This window comes from Boleophthalmus pectinirostris, unplaced genomic scaffold, assembly GCF_026225935.1.
Source record: "Boleophthalmus pectinirostris isolate CB_2022bp ecotype Guang Dong unplaced genomic scaffold, ASM2622593v1 HiC_scaffold_9, whole genome shotgun sequence".
Taxonomy (NCBI): Eukaryota; Metazoa; Chordata; class Actinopteri; order Gobiiformes; family Gobiidae; genus Boleophthalmus; species Boleophthalmus pectinirostris.
In genome coordinates this window covers 36922982-36944701 of record NW_026571541.1, presented here as the reverse complement: position 1 = coordinate 36944701, position 21720 = coordinate 36922982, and the positions used below count along the sequence as shown (strand labels likewise).

Here is a 21720-nt window from a genome sequence, read left to right as displayed (position 1 = left end):
CACTACGGTTTTATTTTGTATCGACAGGACCAAGTATTTCGTAGAGATCCACATGTAAATCTTTAATATTAACCCTGAAAGCTTTTAGTGCCACAGGACTGACCGTAGACCTGTTGTTTTGTCTCGTCATCGACGTCAACCAAAGTTTCTATCGCAGAAGACTGAATTCTGAACTGATGCAATACAAACACGATGCATTTCAGAACATTTGTAAAGCTCTAAACTTCAGATACAACAAAATTTCTCTAGAAAAATACTAATAATCTGAGAATTGCGTTAACTCAAATTGTGACTCGGATAAAGCCGAAAGAGCCGCAAAACCTGTGTGCATTTACTTTTTATTAAGCAAAACGAACAGCACAACTCTTACTTTTTCGGAAACTTCTTACTAAATCTGAGTGTTTTGTGTCGTTTTCAGGTGGAGTTGAAGATGAAGTACAATGATCAGCACTGTAAAACTCGAGGGCTCCTGTCTGGGAATCGCTGGTACGAGATCCAGGCCTACAGAGCTCTGAACCAGGCTCTGGGCAGGTGAGGGCCATTTATTTACTTTTAAAATTATTTATTATACCTAACTCACAAAATTAATCACTTTTTAATTAATTTTCTAGGTGCATCCGCCATAAAAACGACTGGGGAGCTCTGGTTTTGGTGGACGATCGATACAGGAACAACCCGAACAAATACATCACAGGTTTGTGTTTGTGCTGTTCTTCTGTCCGACACCAGGGGGCACTATTCCTCCACTTTACCACTAAGAGTCGCACTTATCCTGAACATGACCACTAGAAATATGAAAAATCAAAGTAATTTTTCATATTTTCACTCGTTTTTGTGATTGAAAACTAAATACAGTGACTTGTGAGGACTACAGGGAGTTTGAAGGTCCCAGTTTGAGATTAATTTAATCTTAAAGGTGCGTTGTGTCCAGTGTTGTGGAGTAACAGATTACATGTACCGGAGTTAAGTAATCAGAGTACAAATGATGAGTAACTGTATTCAGTTACAGTTACTGTTTCAGTGAGTGGTAATTGGATTACAGTTACTTTGTTGAAATAAATGGATTACACAGAGGGATTTTACTGTTTTCACATTTGAGGCTATATCCCTTTTTTTTTTTTCTTCTTCTCGGTGATTCCACTCATTGCCGGACACTAAACCAGGTCTAAACCAGGTCTAAACCAGGTCTAAACCAGGACTAAACCAGGACTAAACAGTGACTAAAGCAGGACTAAACCCAGGACTAAAACCAGGACCAAACAGGGACTAAAGCAGGACTAAAACCAGGACTAAAACCAGGACTAAACAGGGACTAAAGCAGGACTAAAACCAGGACTAAACAGGGACTAAAGCAGGACTAAAACCAGGACTAAAACCAGGACTAAACAGGGACTAAAGCAGGACTAAAACCAGGACTAAAACCAGGACTAAACAGGGACTAAAGCAGGACTAAAACCAGGACTAAAACCAGGACTAAACAGGGACTAAAGCAGGACTAAAACCAGGACTAAAACCAGGACTAAACCATGACTAAAAACAGACTAAGACTAAAACAGGGACTAAAGCAGGACTAAAACCAGGACTAAACCAGGACTAAAACCAGGACTAAACAGGACTAACTAAAACCAGGACTAAACCAGGGACTAAACCAGGACTAAACCGGGACTAACCGGGACTACGGGACTAAACCGGGACTAAACCGGGACTAAACCAGGGACTAAAGCAGACTAAAACCAGGACTAAACCAGGACTAAACCAGGACTAAACAGGACTAAACAGGACTAAAGCAGGACTAAAGCAGGACTAAAACCAGGACTAAAACCAGGACTAAAACCAGGACTAAACAGGGACTAAAGCAGGACTAAAGCAGGACTAAAACCAGGACTAAACAGGGACTAAAGCAGGACTAAAACCAGGACTAAACCAGGACTAAACCAGGACTAAACAGGGACTAAAGCAGGACTAAAACCAGGACTAAACCAGGACTAAACCAGGACTAAACAGGGACTAAAGCAGGACTAAAACCAGGACTAAACCAGGACTAAAACCAGGACTAAAACCAGGACTAAACAGGGACTAAAGCAGGACTAAAACCAGGACTAAACCAGGACTGAATTAGGACTAAACCAGGACTAAAACTGGGACTAAACAAGGACTAAAGCAGGATTAAAACCAGGTCTAAACCAGGTCTAAACCAGGTCTAAACCAGGACTAAACCAGGACTAAACCAGGACTAAACCAGGACTAAACCAGGACTAAACCAGGTCTAAACCAGGTCTAAACCAGGACTTAACAGGACTAAATCCTGCTGCGTGGACCGTGTCTCCTCTTCTTCTATCAATAATATTTTTAAAGACTCGGCCTTTTCATTTTCTTTTATCAGACAAAACATCTTACGTGAAGATGTGTAATCCAAAGTATTCAGATTACATTACTCACTTTAAGTAATTTAATGGATTCTGTTACAAACTACATTTTGGTGGATGTAATCTGTAATCTGTAGGGGATTACATTTTAAAAATCACCTTCCCAACACTGACTGTGTAACTTTTCTGCTGAGGCGTCCGTCACCTAAACCAAACATGTTCATTTTATCGTCTTATGTACTTAAATAAATCAATCAATCAAACTTTATTTACTCAAAAAAAAAAAAAAGCGACACACAGCGCTTCACTTTAACTTTTTGGGTTCTTTTTTCCTCCCGTTCTCAAGACGATTTGCGGCTGAAACAGGTCAACAAAGTAAAATACACTTTACCGTATTGAACCCAAGAAGTTAAAGGCTCATTGCTTTGCTTGGAATGTTCCACAGTGTGACTTTAAACAGCTGTACTTTACATTTATTCAGTTACAGGTGGTTTTATAGCTCAAAAATACCAAGAAAAACATTCGTTCTGACTGTGAGCGGTGTCGCCTCTCCACAGATCTGACCTGTAGAGTGTGTCAAATGCTTTTCTCCGTGGAGATGTTATTGCTTTGCCTGGAATGTTCCACAGTGTGACATTAAACAGATCTACCTTACTTTTACGAAACTACAGGTGGTTTTATAGCTCAAAAATCCCTAGAACAGGAGTCACCAACCTTCATGGACACTGAGTCAAACGAAGGGCTCCTCTGAAATAACACATGTGCTCAGTTTGCCTTTAGTTAAACATTATTCATAATAATTAATGATAATCATCTATGTGAAGGCACTGATCACGTTCATGATTTCTCACAATCATTATCAACAGTGACAGTGAGACGAGGTGGGAAACAGAAACATCAATATTCAGCAACTTTAACTTTATTCATCTCAGGAGCTGTTATATTTTTAAGTCCAGTGTTACAGTTGACATCGTTGCTTCTGTGAGTGTGTTTACATGCATCAGTGTCCCGGGTGTAAATGCACTGTCCCGGTTTCTTATTATAATCTTACAAATGTGAAGAGAAATCTCGGGAGGTTCTAACACAGGAGTGTTCAAACACATTTTGGTCCAGGCGCCGTATCCAACCTACTTTGATCCCAAAGGGACCAGAAAAAAAAAAAAAAAAAAGGTATGTATATACCCAAAAAATAGCAATAAATTCAAATATTTGTGCAGTTAAACACAAATCTATTACAGAAATCTTTTTTAAATGATGAATTCTTTCTTTTACAAAATACAATAATATGAACAACCTGAAACTTTAANTTCCTCCCGTTCTCAAGACGATTTGCGGCTGAAACAGGTCAACAAAGGAAAATACACTTTACCGTATTGAACCCAAGAAGTTAAAGGCTCATTGCTTTGCTTGGAATGTTCCACAGTGTGACTTTAAACAGCTGTACTTTACATTTATTCAGTTACAGGTGGTTTTATAGCTCAAAAAAATACCAAGAAAAACATTCGTTCTGACTGTGAGCGGTGTCGCCTCTCCACAGATCTGACCTGTACGGTGTGTCAAAATGCTTTTCTCCGTGGAGATGTTATTGCTTTGCCTGGAATGTTCCACAGTGTGACATTAAACATACCTTACTTTTACGAAACTACAGGTGGTTTTATAGCTCAAAAATCCCTTGAACAGGAGTCACCAACCTTTGTGAAACTGAGAGCTGCTTCATGGACACTGAGTCAAACGAAGGGCTCCCACTTTAATACACTTTAATACACTTTAATACACTCCTCTGAAATAACACATGTGCTCAGTTTGCCTTTAGTTAAACATTATTCATAATAATTAATGATAATCATCTATGTGAAGGCACTGATCACGTTCATGATTTCTCACAATAATTATCAACAGTGACAGTGAGACGAGGTGGGAAACAGAAACATCAATATTCAGCAACTTTAACTTTATTCATCTCAGGAGCTGTTATATTTTTAAGTCCAGTGTTACAGTTGTCATCGTTGCTTCTGTGAGTGTGTTTACATGCATCAGTGTCCCGGGTGTAAATGCACTGTCCCGGTTTCTTATTATAATCTTACAAATGTGAAGAGAAATCTCGGGAGGTTCTAACACAGGAGTGTCAAACACATTTTGGTCCAGGCGCCGTATCCAACCTACTTTGATCCCAAAGGGACCAGAAAAAAAAAAAAAAAAAAGGTATGTATACCCAAAAAAATAGCAATAAATTCAAATATTTGTGCAGTTAAACACAAATCTATTACAGAAATCTTTTTTAAATGATGAATTCTTTCTTTTACAAAATACAATAATATGAACAACCTGAAACTTTAAGAAAAATGCAATTTCAACACAAAGTTTAACTTGTATACAAATAGGAATAAGTCCATTTTTGTTGTAAAATCCTGCACTCGGCTCCACTTTTCTCATGTTGGACATTTTTCTGATGAGGGTGTCACGGTCAACAGTCAAAACGATCGTCCTTTAAGAGCGTTTGGAAAGAGACAAGTCTTCATTTGTGCTGCTCTGGTGGGAGGGGCCACGTACAGAGACGCTGGAGACGCTGCTGTGATAAACACCACAGAAAATTAACAAGATTTTAATAGAAAATATAATTAAAATATTTTAGTAGAAAATCATCTGAGGGCCACATTAAAGGTCTTAGAGGGCCGGATCCGGCCCCCGGGCCGTATGTTTGACACCCCTGGTCTAACAGATCTAGACCAGACTGGAACCAGAGCAGGACTGAGACCAAGACCAGACCAGGACCAGGCCGGGACCAGAGCGGGAACAGAGCGGGATTGAGACTGGGACCAGACTGGGACCAAACTGGGATCAGAGCGAGACTGAGACCAAGACCAGACCGGGACCAGACCAAGACTGAGATCAGAACAGAGACTGGGACCAGACCGGGACTGAGACCAGACCGGAGGTTCAGAACCCACGGCAGGGCTGGAGCTTGAAGCTGAGGCTCGGACCCTGCGGAGGCTCGGAGTCAAAGCTCGGAGTCAAAGCTCTGGAGTCCGCCCTGGTCCTGCTCTGGTCCTGCTGGTCCTGCTCTGGTCCTGCTCTGGTCCTGGCCTGGTCCTGGTCTGGTCTTGGTTTCAGTCCTGCTTTGGTCCCACTCTGGTCCTGGACCTGGATCAGTCCTGGTTCAGTCCGTATGCGGCGCAAAAATTAGGCATCGCAGTCACGAAAGTCACGTAAACGGGAAACGGTCATTGTCTGTTTTTTCCATTTTTCATTTAAACACAAACTAAAACAAAAACTGAAAAAAAACAATCATCATCTGTTTTTTCATTTTGGTTTTGGAGACAAATAATGAAGAAAACTGTTGTTTTTTTGTTTTCTTATTTTTGTTTCTGTATTGAAAAACGAATGAACGAATGATACATGGATTAAAGTCTCTGTCAGTATAAATAAACAAAAGTGACGTCCTCGTTCTTCTCTCGTGTCTCAGGTTTGTCCAAGTGGGTCCGTCAGCTCGTGCACCATCACGACTCTTTCCCCAACGCGATGCAGTCTCTGGTGGCTTTCTCCCACGAGCAGAGGACCAGGACCGGCCCGGGTCTGACCCACAGTCCAGGTCTGAAGTCCCCGGACACCGGCGCCGTTCAGCGTCCCGCCTCCGTCGCCATCGGACCCAAAGACCAGCCCAGAACCCCCCTGTCCGACTGCCCCGTCCAGACCCAGAGGAGCCCCCCGCCCTTTCACAATAACGCCAACGTAACAGCAGGTGAGACAGCGGACTCTTATTTTGAAAGGATTGTGAAATAGAAAAGAAAAGTTATAGCTGTAGTTCCGATACTGGTATTGGTAAAAGCTCCGATACCACACACATGTGAAGTATCGGAATCGTCGAGTAACAGACTAAATCAAAATGTTCAGCTGACATGATATTATTAATATATAACACAATATTCCACAGTGTTGCATTAAACTCTTCTCTCTCGCGTTTATTCAATTACAGATGATTTTTATTGCCGAAATAAACCTGCGTTCTCGCCTCTCCGCAGATCTGACCCATAACTTGGCCTGATGGTGCCACGTGCTTGTCTTCATGGCTCAATCTCCACCCCTCTTTTTCTCCCTCTCTTTCTCCTTCCCTCTCTCGCCTTCTCCCTTCTTTCCCTCTTTCTCTCTTTCCCTCTCTCTTTTTGTCTCTCTCTCTCTTTTTCCCTCTCTCTCCCCCTTTCTCTCCCTCTTTCTCTCCTTCTCCCTTTCTTTTCCTCTTTCTCTCTTTCCCTCTCTCCCTCTTTCCCTCTCCCTCTTTTCCCCTCTCTCTTTCTCTCGTCTCTCTCTCTCCTCTCTCTCTTTCTCTGCCCCCCCTCCTCTCTCCCTCTCATCCTCTCTCTCCCCTCTCTCTCTTTCCCTCTCTTTCTCTCTTTCCCTCTTCTCTCTCTCTCTTCTCTCTCTCTCTCTTTCCCTCTCTCTCTCTTTCCCTCTCTCTCTTCTCTCTTTCTCTCTTTCTCTCTTCCTCTCTTTCTCTCTCTCTTTCTCTCTCTCTTTCCCTCTCTTTTCTCTCTTTTTCTCCTCTCTCTCTTTCCCCCTCTCTCTCTTTCCCTCTCTCCTCTCTCCCTCTCTTTCTTTCCTTCTCTCTCTCTCCCCCTGTCTCTCTCTTTTCCTGTCTTTCTCTCTCTCTTTCCCTCTCTCTCCTTTCTCTCTCTCTTCCTCTCTCCCTCTCCCTTGTCTTTCTCTCCTCTCTCCCCTCTCTCTCTTTCCCTCTCTCTCCTTTCTCTCTTTCCCTCTCTCTCTCTCTTGTTCTCTCTCTCTCCCTCTCCCCTTCTCTCTCTCTCTCTCTTTCCCGTCTCTCTCTGTTTCCCTTGCTTCTCTCTCTCTTTCTCTCTCTCTCTCTTTCCCTCTCTCCTCTCTCCCTCTCTCTTTCTTTCCTTCTCTCTCTCTCTTTCCCTCCCTCTCTCTCTCTCTCTCTCTCTCTGTTTTTGTGGAGGTGCAGTGTTTTTTTTTTCTTTCATTACTGTATTTCCTTTTAGTTCTTCCTCCTCTTCTTCCCTTCCCCCTTTTTTATTATGTTAGTCCCTTTAACTATTTAGCTCTATTCTCTCTCTCTCTCTCTCTCTCTCTCTCTCTATTCTCTCTCTCTTCATCCCTCTTGTTTCTGTCATTAACCTACAGTAGTAGTTGTTTATCTCTCCCTCTCTCCCTCCATCTCACTCGCTCTGTTTCTCTCTCTCCCTCTTTTCTCTCATTACAGCAACAGACTCTTTTGGTTTTTTCCCTCTCCCACTTTTCTCTCCTCCTCTCCCCCTCTTTTCCCTCACCACTTCCTCCCTCCGTCTTTCCTCTCCTCCCCTTCCTCCCTCTCTCCCTGCCTCTTTTCTCTTATTACCCTCCCCCTCTTTTCCCTCTTTTCTCTCCTCCCCCTCTACCTCTTTTCTGTCATTACTGTAACGCTCCAGCTCTCCCCCTCTCTCAACTTTTCTCCCCTCCCTCTTTCCTCTCCTCTTTCCTCCCCGCCCCCTCTCTTTCCCTCTTTCCTCTCCTCTTTCTTCCCCTCCCCCTCTCCTCCCTCTCTCCTCCCCCCCCCTCCCCTCTCCTCCCTCTTCGTCCCTCTATTCTCTCCTCCTTTCCTCTCCTCTCTCCTCCCTCCCCTTGCCTCCCGCTTTCCTCTCGCTCCTCCTTTCCCTCCCTCTCCCCCCTCCCTCCCTCTTTTCTCTCATTCCTATAATACTCCCTCTCTTCCCCCTCTTTTCTACCCCCCCTCCCTCCTCTCTCCTCTCCTCTCCTCTCTTCTTCCCTCTCCTCTCTCCTCCCTCCTCTCCTCTCCTCCTCTTTTCTCATTTTACTACAGTGCTCCCTTCAGCTCTCCTCCCCCTCTCCTCCCTCTTTCTCTCTCTCTCCTCCCTCCTCCCCTCCTCCTCCCCTCTTCTCCCTCTTTCTCTCCTCTCCTCTCACCTCTCCTTCCCTCTTTCTTTCCTCTTCTCTCCTCCTCCCCTCCCTCTCCTCCTCTCTCCCTCTCCTCTCCTCCTCTCTCCTCTCCCCCTCTCCTCCCTCTCTCTCCTCTCCTCTCCCTCTCTCCTCCCTCTCCTTCTCCTCTCCTCCCCCTCCTCCTCTCCTCTCTCCTCTCTCTCTCCTCCTCCTCTCCTCCCTCTTTCTCCTCCCTCTCCTCTCCTCTCCTCTCTCCTCCCTCCCCTCTCCTCCTCCTCTTCCTCCTCTCCTCTCCTCTCTCCTCCCCCTCTCCTCCCTCTCCTTCTCCTCTCCTCTCCTCCTCTTCCCTCTCTCCTCTCTCCCTCCTCTCCTCCCTCTCTTCTCTTCCTCTCTTCTCCCTCTTCCTCTCCTCTCTCCTCCCCTCTTCCCCTCCTCTCCTCTCCTCTCCTCTCCTCTCTCCCTCTCCTCTCCCTCTTCTCTCTCTCTCTCTCTCTCCTCCTCTCTCCCCCTCTTTCTTCCTTCTCCTCTCTCTCTCCCCCTCTTCTCCCTCTTTTCTCTCCTCTCCTCTCACCTCTCCTTCCCTCTTCTTTCCTCTCTTCTCTCCTCCCTTCCCCCTCTCCTCCCTCTTTCCTCTCCTCTCCCCCGCTTTTCTCTCATTACCGTAACGCTCTCCTCCCCTCCCCCTCTCCTCCCTCTTTTCTGCCCCCTCTACCTCTCTCTTTTCTCTCTCTCTACCACAGCTCTCCCCCTCTTTCCTCTCCTCTCTCCTTCCTCTTTCCTCGCGTCACCGTAACGCTCCCTTCTCCTCTCCTCTCCTCTTTTCTCCCCTCCCCCTCTCCCTCGGCGTTTGGTCTCATTAGTGCGGGCGGCGCTCCCTTCTTCTCCTCCTCCTCCTCTTCTTCCTCTCCTCCTCGTTGTCGTCCTCGTGCTTGAGTGGTCGACCTGATGAGCAGATGTCTGACTGTTGTTTTTAATTAAATCCTCTTGACCTTTGTTTGGCTCCATTCAGCGGAAGCACCGATTCAGACTCAAGAACGAAAATTACACCATCGCTCCCTCCGCTCCCCCTGCTCCCCGCGCCGCAACTTTATCAAAAAAAACCCCCAAAACAACAGAAACATCGTAACGAGATCTAAATCAAAGGCCCGCCGTGTCCGGAATGTTCCGCAGTGTGACTTTAAACAGCTCGGCTTGACGTTTATTCAGTTACAGGTGGTTTTACGGCTCAAAAATACAGGGAAAAAACAGACATTCTGACTGTGAGCGGGGTCGCCTCTCCGCAGAGCTGACCTGGGACTTGGCCCGCTTTGGTTTCCATGGAGATAGAAAAGGTTTAATGCCATACTGTGGGACATTCCAGACAAAATAATAGTATTTAAATGGAGAATTTGACGGACCATTTCTGAGTGACTGCAGTAGAATTTTTTTTTTTTAAATATTTATTTTTTTATGTTTATTTATTTATTTTATTTTTATTTTTTTCCATTGACCACAAATTATAATGAATTAATAAGCAGTTTTTAAAATTTATATTGAAGCATTATTTTATATCAAAAATAAATAAAAAATCATTAACTAATATTTAATTTTTGTTTTTAAAACTGTATCATGAAACTTTTCTGGTGGATATTCTGCTTTCGGCCTCAGTGTTTCCTAAAATTGTCTTGAATTTTTCACAATATTTTAATTTAACTTAGTTTGTTATAGGGAGTATTATCTGTTACATAACGGTGAGTTGTTGTAAATTTGTAGGGAGTATTATCTGTGACATAAGGGTAAGTTGTACAGTTGTAGGGAGTATTATCTGTTACATAGCGTTGTACAGTTGTAGGGAGTATTATCTTTCACATAGAGTAATTGTACAGTTGTAGGGAGTATTATCTGTCACATAAGGATGAGTTGTTATACAGTTGTAGGGAGTATTATCTGTCACAGAAGGATGAGTCGTTATACAGTTGTAGGGAGTATTATCTGTCACTTAGAGAAATTGTACAGTTATAGGGAGTATTATCTTTCACATAACGGTGAGTTGTTGTACAGTTGTAGGGAGTATTATCTGTTACATAAGGGTGAGTTTTACAGTTGTAGGGAGTATTATCTGTTACATTTGGGTGAGTTGTTGTACAGTTGTAGGGAGTATTATCTGTTACATAAGGGTGAGTCGTTGTACAGTTGTAGGGAGTATTATCTGTGACATAAGGGTGAGTTGTTGTACAGTTGTAGGGAGTATTATCTGTTACATAAGGGTGAGTTTTACAGTTGTAGGGAGTATTATCTGTCACAGAAGGATGAGTCGTTATACAGTTGTAGGGAGTATTATCTTTCACATAACGGTGAGTTGTTGTACAGTTGTAGGGAGTATTATCTTTCACATAACGGTGAGTTTTGTACAGTGTAGGGATATTATCTTTCACATAAGGTGAGTTGTGTACAGTTGTAGGGAGTATTATCTTTCACATAATGGTGAGTGTTGTAGTTGTAGATTATCTGTACATTTGTATTGTAGAGTATTATCTTTCACATAATGGTGAGTTGTTGTACAGTTGTAGGGAGTATTATGTTTCACATCGGTGAGTTGTTGTACAGTTGTAGGGAGTATTATCTTTCACATAAGGTGAGTTGTTGTACAGTTGGTAGGGAGTATTATCTTTCACATAAGGATGAGTTGTTGTACAGTTGTAGGGAGTATTATCTTTCACATAACGGTGAGTTGTTGTACAGTTGTAGGGAGTATTATCTTTCACATAACGGTGAGTTGTTGTACAGTTGTAGGGAGTATTATCTTTCACATAACGGTGAGTTGTTGTACAGTTGTAGGGAGTATTATCTTTCACATAACGGTGAGTCGTTATACAGTTGTAGGGAGTATTATAGTATGAAAGTAGTCTTGTGTCTTTCGCTGTAGGAGTCTGTTGGAGAACATCTACCTCCAGAAAAGTTACACAGTGCATCTTTACGACTTATTTTTGCGATTTAGCTAAAATGTATGCGTTTTATTTTTCCAGATTTGAAGAGCGCGGACAAACCGACGAAAACTCCGGCGCCCAACCCGAAGTTTGAGCAGATTTACCCCATTTTTGCGTCAAGTCCCGTCAACGCCAACCTCAAAAAACCAATATTTAAAAGAAAAGAGAGCAGCCGCCAGCCAGAAACTTCTCCTAACGCGGACGTCGTCGAGGAAAATACGAAAACGGACGAAGCTTTAGTTTTGGACGGTGAAAACAAAATGGAAAACGGCGGATTGAGAGAAGTGAACGAAGCAGAGCCAGAAGTTCCTGAAGTTCCTGAAGTCCTGAAGTCCCTGAAGTCCCTGAAGTTTCCCATGAGGAGGAGGAGGAGGACGAAACTGTATTTTTCACGCCAGAACTTTTCGGAGAGGAGGAGGAGAACGACGAGGAGGAGAGAGAGGGAGAGAGAGAGGAGGAGAAGGAGGAGGAGAGAGAAGAGGGAGAGGAGGAGGAGAGAGGGAAGGAGAGAGAGAATAAACTTCGAAGGTTGTCCAGGTCCAAGCACAAAAGCAGTTCTTCTACTCAAGGTAAATAACACACAGGGACAGGGAGGTGTGAGGTCTTCTTACTGTAGAATCCCTATAGTTTAAAGGTTTATTGCGTAACTTTTCTGGTTGTTTCTATGGAGATGTCATCGCTCCGCCTGGAATGTTCCACAGTGTGACATTAAACAGCTCTTTTTTACCTTTACCGTATTTTTCGGAGTATAAGTCGCACCAGCCAAAAACTGTGTACTGAAGAATAAAAAAACATATATAATATCGCACTTTTTAGGGAGATTTTTTTTTTTTTTTTTTTATAAAATCAGAGATCAGGAACCGAGAAGTTTTAGAAATAACATCAGAAGAGAGAACAACAGACTGTTAACGTCACATATGAACAGTTCTTCAGATAAACTATAACATAAACAACAGAACAAGTTTAACAAACTCTCCATCTCACTCCAAATCACTAAATCCATTCAATTCTTCATCCTCGGTGTCACTTCTGAACAACTCGGCCTCGACCTGTGGAGGTAAACAGAGCGACGCAAACTCTTCTGTGTCGCTGTCGTCAGATTCAGCATCAGTTCCAGTTAGAATTATTCTGGTCTTTCTGAATCCCGACAGGATGGTTTCAGTGTCACTGAAGTCCAGGCTTTGTCCATCCATCCAGTGACTTCAGGAAAGTTTCATGGTTCATCCTCCCGCTGTCACAAGTTTCTCACTCACTCCAAACTTTCTTTCTGTTGCTCCATTATCGTTTTCGGCTGCAGATTTCACTATTTGCAGCAAGACATAGGCTCTTTTTACAGGAGACATGCGCAGTAGAGCCAGGTGACAGTGGTACAGGAGAATCTGTGTGTCATTCGTTCATTCGTTTTTCAATATAAAACCAAAAATAAGTAAATGAAAAAAACAACAGTTTTCTTCATTATTTGTCTCCAAAATGAAAAAACAGATAATGATTTGTTTTTTTTTCAGTTTTCGATTTTGTGTTTAATGAAAAATGGAAAAAACGGATAACGGCCGTTTCCTGTTTACGTGACTCCCGTGACTGCGATGCCAGACTGAACCAGGACTGATCCAGGTCCGGGACCAGACTGAGACTGAGACCAGAGCAGGACCAGACCGAGACCTGGTCCCAGTCTGTTCCTTGTCTCAGTCCCAGTCTGGTCCCGGTTTGGCCCCGGTCTGGTCTTAGTCCCAGTCCCAGTCTCAGTCCTGGTCTGGTCCCGGCCTGGTCCTGGTCTGATCTTGGTCTCAGTCCTGGTCTGGTCCTGATCTCAGTCCTGGTCTGGTCCTGATCTCAGTCCTGATCTCAGTCCTGATCTCAGTCCCGGTCTGGTCCCGGTCTGGTCCCGGTCTGGTCCCGGTCTGGTCCCGGTCTCGGTTCCGGTCTGGTCCCGGTCTCAGTCCCGCTCTGGTCCTGCTCTGGTCTAGTACCTGGATCAGTCCTGGTTCAGTCCGTATGTGGCGCAAAAGTCCGGCGTCGCAGTAACAGAAGTCACGTAAACAGGAAACGGCCGTTATCTGTTTTTTTTTTTTTTTTCATTTTTCATTTAAACACAAAATCGAAAACTGAAAAAAACGAATCGTTATCTGTTTTTCATTTTCTTATTTTTGGTTTTATATTGAAAAACGAACAAACGAACGACACACGGATTGTGGAACATTCTTTCTGTTATACTGTGGAATATTAAAGCCAAAGGACCAACATTTCCATGGAAACAAGCAGTAGGAGATGATCCGGGCTGAGCACGAGTCGGGTTTGTGGAGATGCGAGCCCGCTCACACTCAGGACGTATGTTTTTCAGTGCAATAATCACCAAAATAAATCACCAAAATAAATCTCTTAACTCTCTCTTTTCTCCTCCCGCTCCTCTCTCTCTCCTCTTTACTTTCTTTTATTAAAAAAACATGCTTATTTTATTGTATATTTGTTGAAAATCTGGGACCTTTACTTCTCGTTTGTGCCTCGGGCCAAAATCACGTCTCGTTACGACGAAGAAAAATCATCGAATCATTAGCTCATTACCCCAGACCTCGAATCAAACGTATGGAAACACAATTTAAACGTATAAACAAATCATTAAACAAGACGCCGTGTTGAACGTGGGATAAACGCCCTGATCACTGACCCCGTGATAACGACTTTATACGAGAAAGAACAAAACCAAGGAAACTGTCATCACATTTAATTACTGTAATATTTGTAAATAGTTTAAAGTCGTGTTTGGTTTGTGGATTCTGTTGTGTTTTGTATTAAAAAGAAATTGTAACGTGTGTTTGATTTTTGACTGCACTGTAATGTTATAATGTGTTATTGAGCAAGACACTTTACACATCGGTAAAGGTCTGTGCGTCTCTGTGGATCTGCCTCCTCAGAACATCACTGACCGTCTCCAGATCTCTCCTGCTGAACCATGTGGAGGCAGCAGAGCGTTCTCCTCGTCTTCTCCAGATTAGGGACGGGCATTCGATGAAATTTTCTTAATCGGTCGTCGGAAAAATTAACGATCGATTATCAATTAATCATTAACGTTTTTATATTAAAATGATCATCATTATTATTACTATCTGCACTAATCTGCATAAATAAATTCAACTTTACGACATATAAACATAACGACTCTAGAGCCACATCAGCTGTTTGACATTATAATGTGTTTAATTCAGTTTTGTTCAAATCTCACAGAAACAAAACTTAAAACCACATCACTAATTTTACATAAACTCAGCGAAGATAAAACTACAGCTCTTGTTTCGCTGATGTGGTCCAACTTGTGTTGGATTAAAAGACATGACTCAGGTGAATACAGGTCAGTGTGACCAGATTTGCGTTTGTTAAAACCAGGACAGCGTACGGGGGGAGGGGGGCGGGGCCTCGTCATCCACATTGAGCGACTCTCACCTGGAAAAACTTTTTCCCACTGGACACAGAAACATATGTGCTGCTTTATCCACTGTGCACATGGACTCACACTTGTCCCAACGCAACGGAAAAGTGTGGAATTTCTTGTACAAATCCTGGTTAAATCCACATTTGTGCTTCGGTTCGTTACAGACTGACCCACTGTTTGTGTCTCGCTCCTTCTGATGCAGAGACACATGTACACACCTGTTTGGTCACACTACACAGAGCAACCTACATTTGGTTTGTCGATTAAAATGAATGTAATCGATGAAATTCTTAATGATCGATTAATCGATTAATCATGCCCATCCCTACTCCAGACTCTTTCACGTCTGTCACAGGAGCTCAGGGTGAACCTCTAAAAAACACAGAGCACCAGAGGCAGACTTGCCATTTCTGGTGTCGTCGAACAAATGCCAATTCACCACGAGGCTCTTCTGGCTCCTTCTGACTCTGGCTCCAGTTGACTTACATTAGGATCTTGTCGTCCGTCTCTCTGCTGTGAGCCTCGTCGTTTTGGTCTTAAAATATTCGTATTAACCCGCGACACATTTTTTCACTATTTTCTCCTTCAAAAAAGTCCCGTTCATAACAAGAGAGTCTGGCTTCAGATTCACTCCTGGAACCGTGAGCATCATGAGCTTCATTTGAGCTGAACGCTGTGGGTGACGTCACACTCACTTTGTCCACTGCTTTTATTCAGTCTATGGTCAGAACACAGGCAGAGCTCAGCCTGTTCCTCATCACACAAGGAGCAGATATTTGTGGTCAAACCTCCTCTCAAAGCCTGATCCTGTCAGATCTCAGAGGTTCAGAGGTTCAGAGGTCAGGGTCTGGTTTGGACTTGGATGGAGACACTGGGAAAGTCAGGTCACACCAGTCACAAAAACTATTATTGTGTCCTTAGGCCAGACACTTCACCCTCATTGTCCAGTATGAAAGTGGAGTGTGTGTGTGATAGTTGGTGGTCAGAGGGGCTGTTGGTGCAGATTGACAGCCTCGCTTCCATCAGTCTGCCCCAGGGCAGCTGTGGCTACAGTAGAAGTTTACCACCACCGGGTGTTGAGTGAATGAATAATGCTCTATGAAGAGTCTCTGAGTGTCCAAAAAGTAAAACTGTGAATCTGATGCAGCATCATTATTATTATTATATGGATCCTGCTGTTGGGCTGAGGATCTTCTATGGCCTGGTCCAGCTCTCATTTGTTCATTTGTTTTTCAAAATAAAACCACAAATAAGAAAAAGAAAAAACAACAGTTTTCTTCATTATTTGTCTCCAAAACCAAAATGAAAAAACAGATAATGATTCGTTTTTTCAGTTTTTGACTGTGTGTTTGTGTTGTGGGACCAGAGCAGGACTGAGACCAGACCGGGACTAGACCGAGACCAGACCGGGACTAGACCGAGACTAGACCGGGACTGACTGAGACTGAGACCAGACCGAGACTGAGACCACACCGGGACCAGAACTGAGATCAGAACTGAATCCGGGACCAGACCAAGACTGAGACCAGATTGGGACCATCCCGGGACCAGGCTGGGACCAGACCGAGATTGAGACCGAGACTGAGAACGAGACCAGACCGGGACCAGACCGGAGGCTCAGAGCTCACAGCAGGGTCGGAGCTCGAAGCTGAGGCTCGGAGTCAAAGCTCGGAGTCCTCTCTGGTCCCGCTCTGGTCCCGGTCTGGTCCCGCTCTGGTCCCGGTCTGTCCCGCTCTGGTCCCGGACCTGGATCAGTCCTGGTTCAGTCTGACATCGCAGTTTAAGTCACGTAAACGGTCAACGGCCGTTATCCGTTTTTTCCATTTTTCATTTAAACACAAAATCTAAAACTGAAAAAACGAATCATTATCTGTTTTTTCATTTTGGTTTTGGAGACAAATAATGAAGAAAACTGTTTTTTTTTTGTTTTTTTTTCTTATTTTTGGTTTTATATTGAAAAACAAACGAACAAATGACACACAGATTATTCTTGATGTGTTGTTCCTTTTTAGTATTTCTACTCTTAACCTTTTGAAGACGGTGTTTAAATCCTGACACAGAGTGAAGACGACACGGTTAATCCTCCTGCGTTACATTTACAAATCCACCCTGTTGTTTTCTCGTCTTTAACGTTTCTAATGATTTTTCGCCCGAACTGTTTAATGACGTCAAAAACAGGTTTAAACACACACACACACACACACACTCGATGAGCTCGTCCGTCCTCTAACGAGCTCGGCCTGATGATGTGACGACTCAAAACCTTTTCAAACATGTAAAAAAAAAAAAAAAAGAAGAGTAAAAGCTCAGGGTGATTTCCTGATGTGCTCGGCCTCATTATGAAGTGTGATTGACGGAGAAACACGAGGACCCGCATTAAAAACCAAACCCCCTCCTCTTTTTCTCTCTCCGCTTTTCTCTCCATCACTTTCTCTCCTTTCTCTCTCCTCTTTCTGCCTCTTTTCTCTCTCCTACTCCCCTCCCCTCATTTCCATTTCTCTCTTCTTTTCTGTCTCCCCCGCTCCTCCTCTCTCTCCTCTCCTCTCTTTCTCTTTTCTCTCTCCCCTCTGCTCCCCTCTTTCTCCATCTTCTTTTCTCTCCTTTCTGCTCCCCTCTTTCTCCTTTCCTCTCATTAATCTCCTCTTTTTCTGTCATTTTCCTCCCTCTCCTCTCCGCCTCCCCCTCTCTCTCTCTCTCTCTCTCTCTCTCCCTCCTCTCCTCCTCCTCTTTCCTTTTCTTTCTTCCACTTCTGTCTTTCCCTCACCTCCTCTCTCTCTCTCCTCTCCCCCTTCCCCTCTCTCCCTCTCTTTTCTCTTTCCTCTCCTGTTTCTCTTTTTCTCCTCCCCTCCTGTTCTCCTCCCTTCTCCTCTCCTCCTCCTGTTTCTCTCTCTCTTTCTCCTCCTCTCTTCTCCTCTTCCCTCCCCTCTCTCCTCCTCATCTCCTCTTCATGTCAATAAATTCTCGGTGTGTTTCTCCCCCCCCTCTCCCTCTCTTTTCTCTCTGTCCATGCCTCCCCTCTCCCTCTCTCCTCTCCTCTCCTCCCTGCTCCTCTGCTGGTTCTCTCTTTTTCTTCTCCCCTCTTCTCATCCTCCTCTCCCCTTTTCTCCTGCCCTCTCCTCTCTTCTTCCTCCTGTTTCTCCCCCTCATTCTCCTCTCTTCCTCTCCCTCTCTCCTCCCCTCTCTCTCCTCTCCTCCTCTTCATGTCGTTAAATTCTCGGCGTGTTTCTCCTCTCCCCCTCTTCTCTTTCTCCTCTTCCTCTCCTCTCTTCCTCTTCGTGTCCTTAAACTCTCGTAGTGTTTCTCCTTTTCCTCTCTCTCCTCTCCTCCCCTCTTCCTCCTCTCCTCTCCTCCTCCCCTCTCCTCCTTTCTCTCCTCTTCCTCTCCTCTCCTCCTCCCCTCTCTCTCTCTCTCCTCTTCGTTGTCGTTAAACTCTTGTGGTGTTTCTCCTCCTCTCCACTCTCTCTTCCTTCTCCTCTTCTCTCTCTCCCTCTTCCTCCTCTTCTCTTCCTGTCCTCCTCCTCCTCTTCGTTGTCGTTAAACTCTTGTGGTCTGTTTCTCCTCCTCTTCCTCTCTCTCTCTCTCCTCCCCTCTTCCTCCTTCCCTCTCCTCCTTTCTCTCCTCTCCTCTCCTCTCCTCTTCTCTTCCTCTTCTCTTCCTCCTCTCCTCTCGCTCTCTCTCCTCTTCGTTGTCGTTAAACTCGTGTGGTGTTTCTCCTCCTCTCCACTCTCTCTTCCTTCTCCTCTTCTCTCTCTCCCTCTTCCTCCTCTTCTCTTCCTCTCCTCCTCCTCCTCTTCCTCCTCTTCGCATCGTTAAATTCTCGTGGTGTGTTTTCTCCTGCTCTTCCTCCTCTGTTCGTTGTCGTTAAACTGTGGCGGTGTGTTTCTCCTCCTCTCTTCTCTCTCTCTCTCCTCCTCTCCTCTCCCTCCTCTCTCCTCCTCTCTTCCTCCTCTCTTCCTCCTCTCTTCCTCTGTTCGTCGTCGTTAAACTGTGGCGGTGTGTTTCTCCTCCTCTCTTCCTCTCTTCCTCTTCATCGTTGTTAAATTCTCGTGGTGTGTTTCTCCTCCTCTCTTCCTCCTCTCTTCCTCCTCTCTTCCTCCTCTTCCTCTCCTCTTCCTCTCCTCCTCTCTCTCCTCCTCTCTCTTCCTCCTCTCCTCCTCTCTTCCTCCTCTCTTCCTCCTCCTCTGTTCGTTGTCGTTAAACTGTGGCGGTGTGTTTCTCCTCCTCTCTTCCTCCTCTCTTCCTCCTCTCCTCCTCTCTTCTTCCTCTCTTCCTCCTCTCTTCCTCCTCTCTTCCTCCTCTCCTCCTCTCTTCCTCCTCTCTCTCCTCTCTCCTCCTCTCTTCCTCCTCTCTCCTCCTCCTCTCTCCTCCTCTCTTCCTCCTCTCTCCCTCCTCCTCCTCTGTTCGTCGTCGTTAAACTGTGGCGGTGTGTTTCTCTTCCTCTCTCTCCTCCTCTCTTCCTCCTCTCTCTCTCCTCTCCTCTCTTCCTCCTCTCTTCCTCCTCCCTCTTCTTCTCTCTCTCTTTCTCTTCCTCCTCTCTTCCTCTCTCTCCTCTCCTCCTCTCTCCTCCTCTCTTCCTCCTCTCTCCTCCTCTCTTCCTCCTCTCTTCCTCCTCTCTTCCTCCTCTCTTCCTCCTCCTCCTCTGTTCGTCGTCGTTAAACCGTGGCGTTGTGTTTTCGTGTTAAAAGGTCTTAACGAGCTCTGCACATTACAGCAGAGTTCAGTAATGGTCCTGGATGACTCGGAGTTCGCCCATTAACCTAATTTTACCGCACGACCTCGCCTCGTTACCGCGGCAACACTTCTCCTCTTCTAAATATGGAGCTGCCCAAATTATAAAAAAAAAAAAAAAAAAAAAAACATGCTTCATTTATTCATTTGAATCACACAGATTTGATCAGTTTGAAATTACCTGAAAATGTAAAATTGCCTTTTTAGAGCAGGTTTATAAAAAAAATAAAAATAACCAGAGCACGATGTCGTCACGATGCAGAAAATTCAAACTCAATTTCAATGCTAAAGAATCGACAGAATAATCAATACCGATACCGATATTGTGATGATAATTAAAAACCTCTTTCTTTTGACAATAGATTTTTTTTGTATCGATACCTGAGAAAAATTAGGATCTATTTTTGATATTTTTCACAACCTTAGTCCTGGTTTACTTCTTGTTTAGTTCTGGTTTAATCAGGTCAAGTCCAGGTTTACTCCTGCTTTAGGCTTGGTCTAGTCTTGGTTTAGTTCTGGTCTAATCTTGGTTTAGTCCTGGTTTAGTCCTCGTGTAGTCCTTGTTTAGCCCCCAATTTAGTCCTGGTATAGTCCTGCTTTAATCTTGGTTTATTCCTGCTTTAGACTTTGTGTAGTCCTGGTTTAGTCCTGGTTTAACCCTGATTTAGTCCCGGTTTAGTCCTGATTTAGTCTTGGTGTAACCCCGGTTTAGTCCCGGTTTAGTTCTGCTTTAGTCCTGGTTTAGTCCTGCTTTAGTCTGCTTTAGTCCTGGTTTAGTCCGGGTTTTTTGTGCAGTCCTGCTTTAGTCTTGGTTTAGTTCTGGTTTAGCCCTGGTTTAGTCCCAGTTTAGTCCCGGTTTAGTCCTGGTTTAGTCCTGCTTTAGGCTTCATGTAGTCCTGGTTTAGTCCTGGTTTAGTCCTGGTTTAACCCTGATTTAGTCCCGGTTTAGTCCTGATTTAGTCTTGGTGTAACCCCGGTTTAGTCCGTTTTAGTCTGGTTTAGTCCTGGTTTTTAGTCTTTAGGTTTTAGTCCTGTTTTAGTCCTGGTTTAGTCCTGGTTTAGTCTGGTTTAGTCCTGGTTTAGTTTTAGTCCTGGTTTAGTCCTGGTTTAGTCCTGGTTTAGTTCTGGTTTAGTCTTTGTGTAGTCCTGGTTTAGTCCCGGTTCAGTCCTGGTTCAGTCCTGGTTTAGTCCTGGTTTAGTCCTGGTTTAGTCCTTTCGTATCTGAATTTGAATTTTTTTGACAGCCCCACTACATTGTCTATCTTTATTATTAATACCGATTATGTGACAAAATAATTTACAAACATTTATACAAATAATGTTTCACTCTGATGATGTTTAAATGAGTTTAGTTAGATTGTTTTTTTGGCCTTTGCAGGTGAAGTTTTAGGGACAGACAGGAGGAGGAGCAGCCAGAGACTTCGAGAAAACACCACAACAGAGAATAAAAACCAGCACGAACCAAACAGAAACGTCACCAAGGAAACAAAAACACGTGAAAAAAGTAAAACAGAAGCTCAGAACAGATTATCTTACCCAAACACAGAGTTAAAAGCAGCAGGGACAGACTTCAGGAGCAGGAATAAAGAATCCTCTCAGTGCACGGTGTACGACATCGTGACTCCTACAGACGAAGAAACACGAGAGACGGAGAACAGACAAGAGGAAAAACCAAAAGGTACCAGCTATTTTTACTTTGACTCTTTATTAGTTTTGATGTTTCTCGGTCCTGTTGGCTTCAACGTGCATGAAGATGAAGTGGAGGAGTTCAAGTGTGTCGGGGTCTTGTTCTCGAGCGAGGGGAGGACGGAGCGTGAGATTGACAGGTGGACAGGTGCAGCGTCGGCAGTGATGCGGTCGCTGTATCGGACCGTTGTGGTGAAGAGGAGCTGAGCCGAAAGAGTCTCGATTTACTTTATTTTCAGTCTCCGTTGCTCCCCTCACCTCTGGTCATGAGCTCTGGGTAATGACCGACAGGACGAGATCGCCGAAACAAGCGGCCGAAATGAGTTTCCTCCGCAGGGCGTCTGGGCGCTCCCTGAGAGACAGCGTGAGGAGCTCGGAGTAGAGTCGCTGCTCCTCCACGTGGAGAGGATCAGCTGAGGGGAGGGCATCTGTTCCGGATGTTCCAGGACACGCTGGAGGGACTGTGGCTACGTTCAGACTGCAGGGCTTAACGCTCAATTCCGATTTTTTTGTGAAATCCGATGTTTTTTCGAGGTCGTTCACATTTCCAATTAAATGTGACTTGTATGTGACTCCAGTGTGAACATTAAACGGTCCAAAAGTGTCCCACATGTGACACTGGAGACACGACGACGTCAACCGCAGCGAGCGTCTCTGTGTT

The 21720-nt window shown here is 44.4% G+C and overlaps 1 protein-coding gene across 2 annotated transcripts in view; it reads left to right on the top strand.

Moving 5' to 3' along the window:
* The window catches only part of brip1 (BRCA1 interacting helicase 1), a 221638-nt gene that overhangs the window by 88614 nt on the left and 111304 nt on the right, over nucleotides 1-21720 (top strand). The window contains exons 17-21 of one of the 2 annotated variants that reach the window (XM_055166946.1): nucleotides 419-531; nucleotides 612-694; nucleotides 5830-6105; nucleotides 11261-11790; nucleotides 20752-21051. In XM_055166946.1, coding sequence (XP_055022921.1) covers nucleotides 419-531; nucleotides 612-694; nucleotides 5830-6105; nucleotides 11261-11790; nucleotides 20752-20763 — 1014 coding nt within the window. In that variant the 3' untranslated portion in view covers nucleotides 20764-21051. Of the gene's footprint in view, nucleotides 1-418; nucleotides 532-611; nucleotides 695-5829; nucleotides 6106-11260; nucleotides 12068-20751; nucleotides 21052-21720 lie in introns of those variants that run through there. The other variant, XM_055166945.1, reaches the window with a different exon arrangement.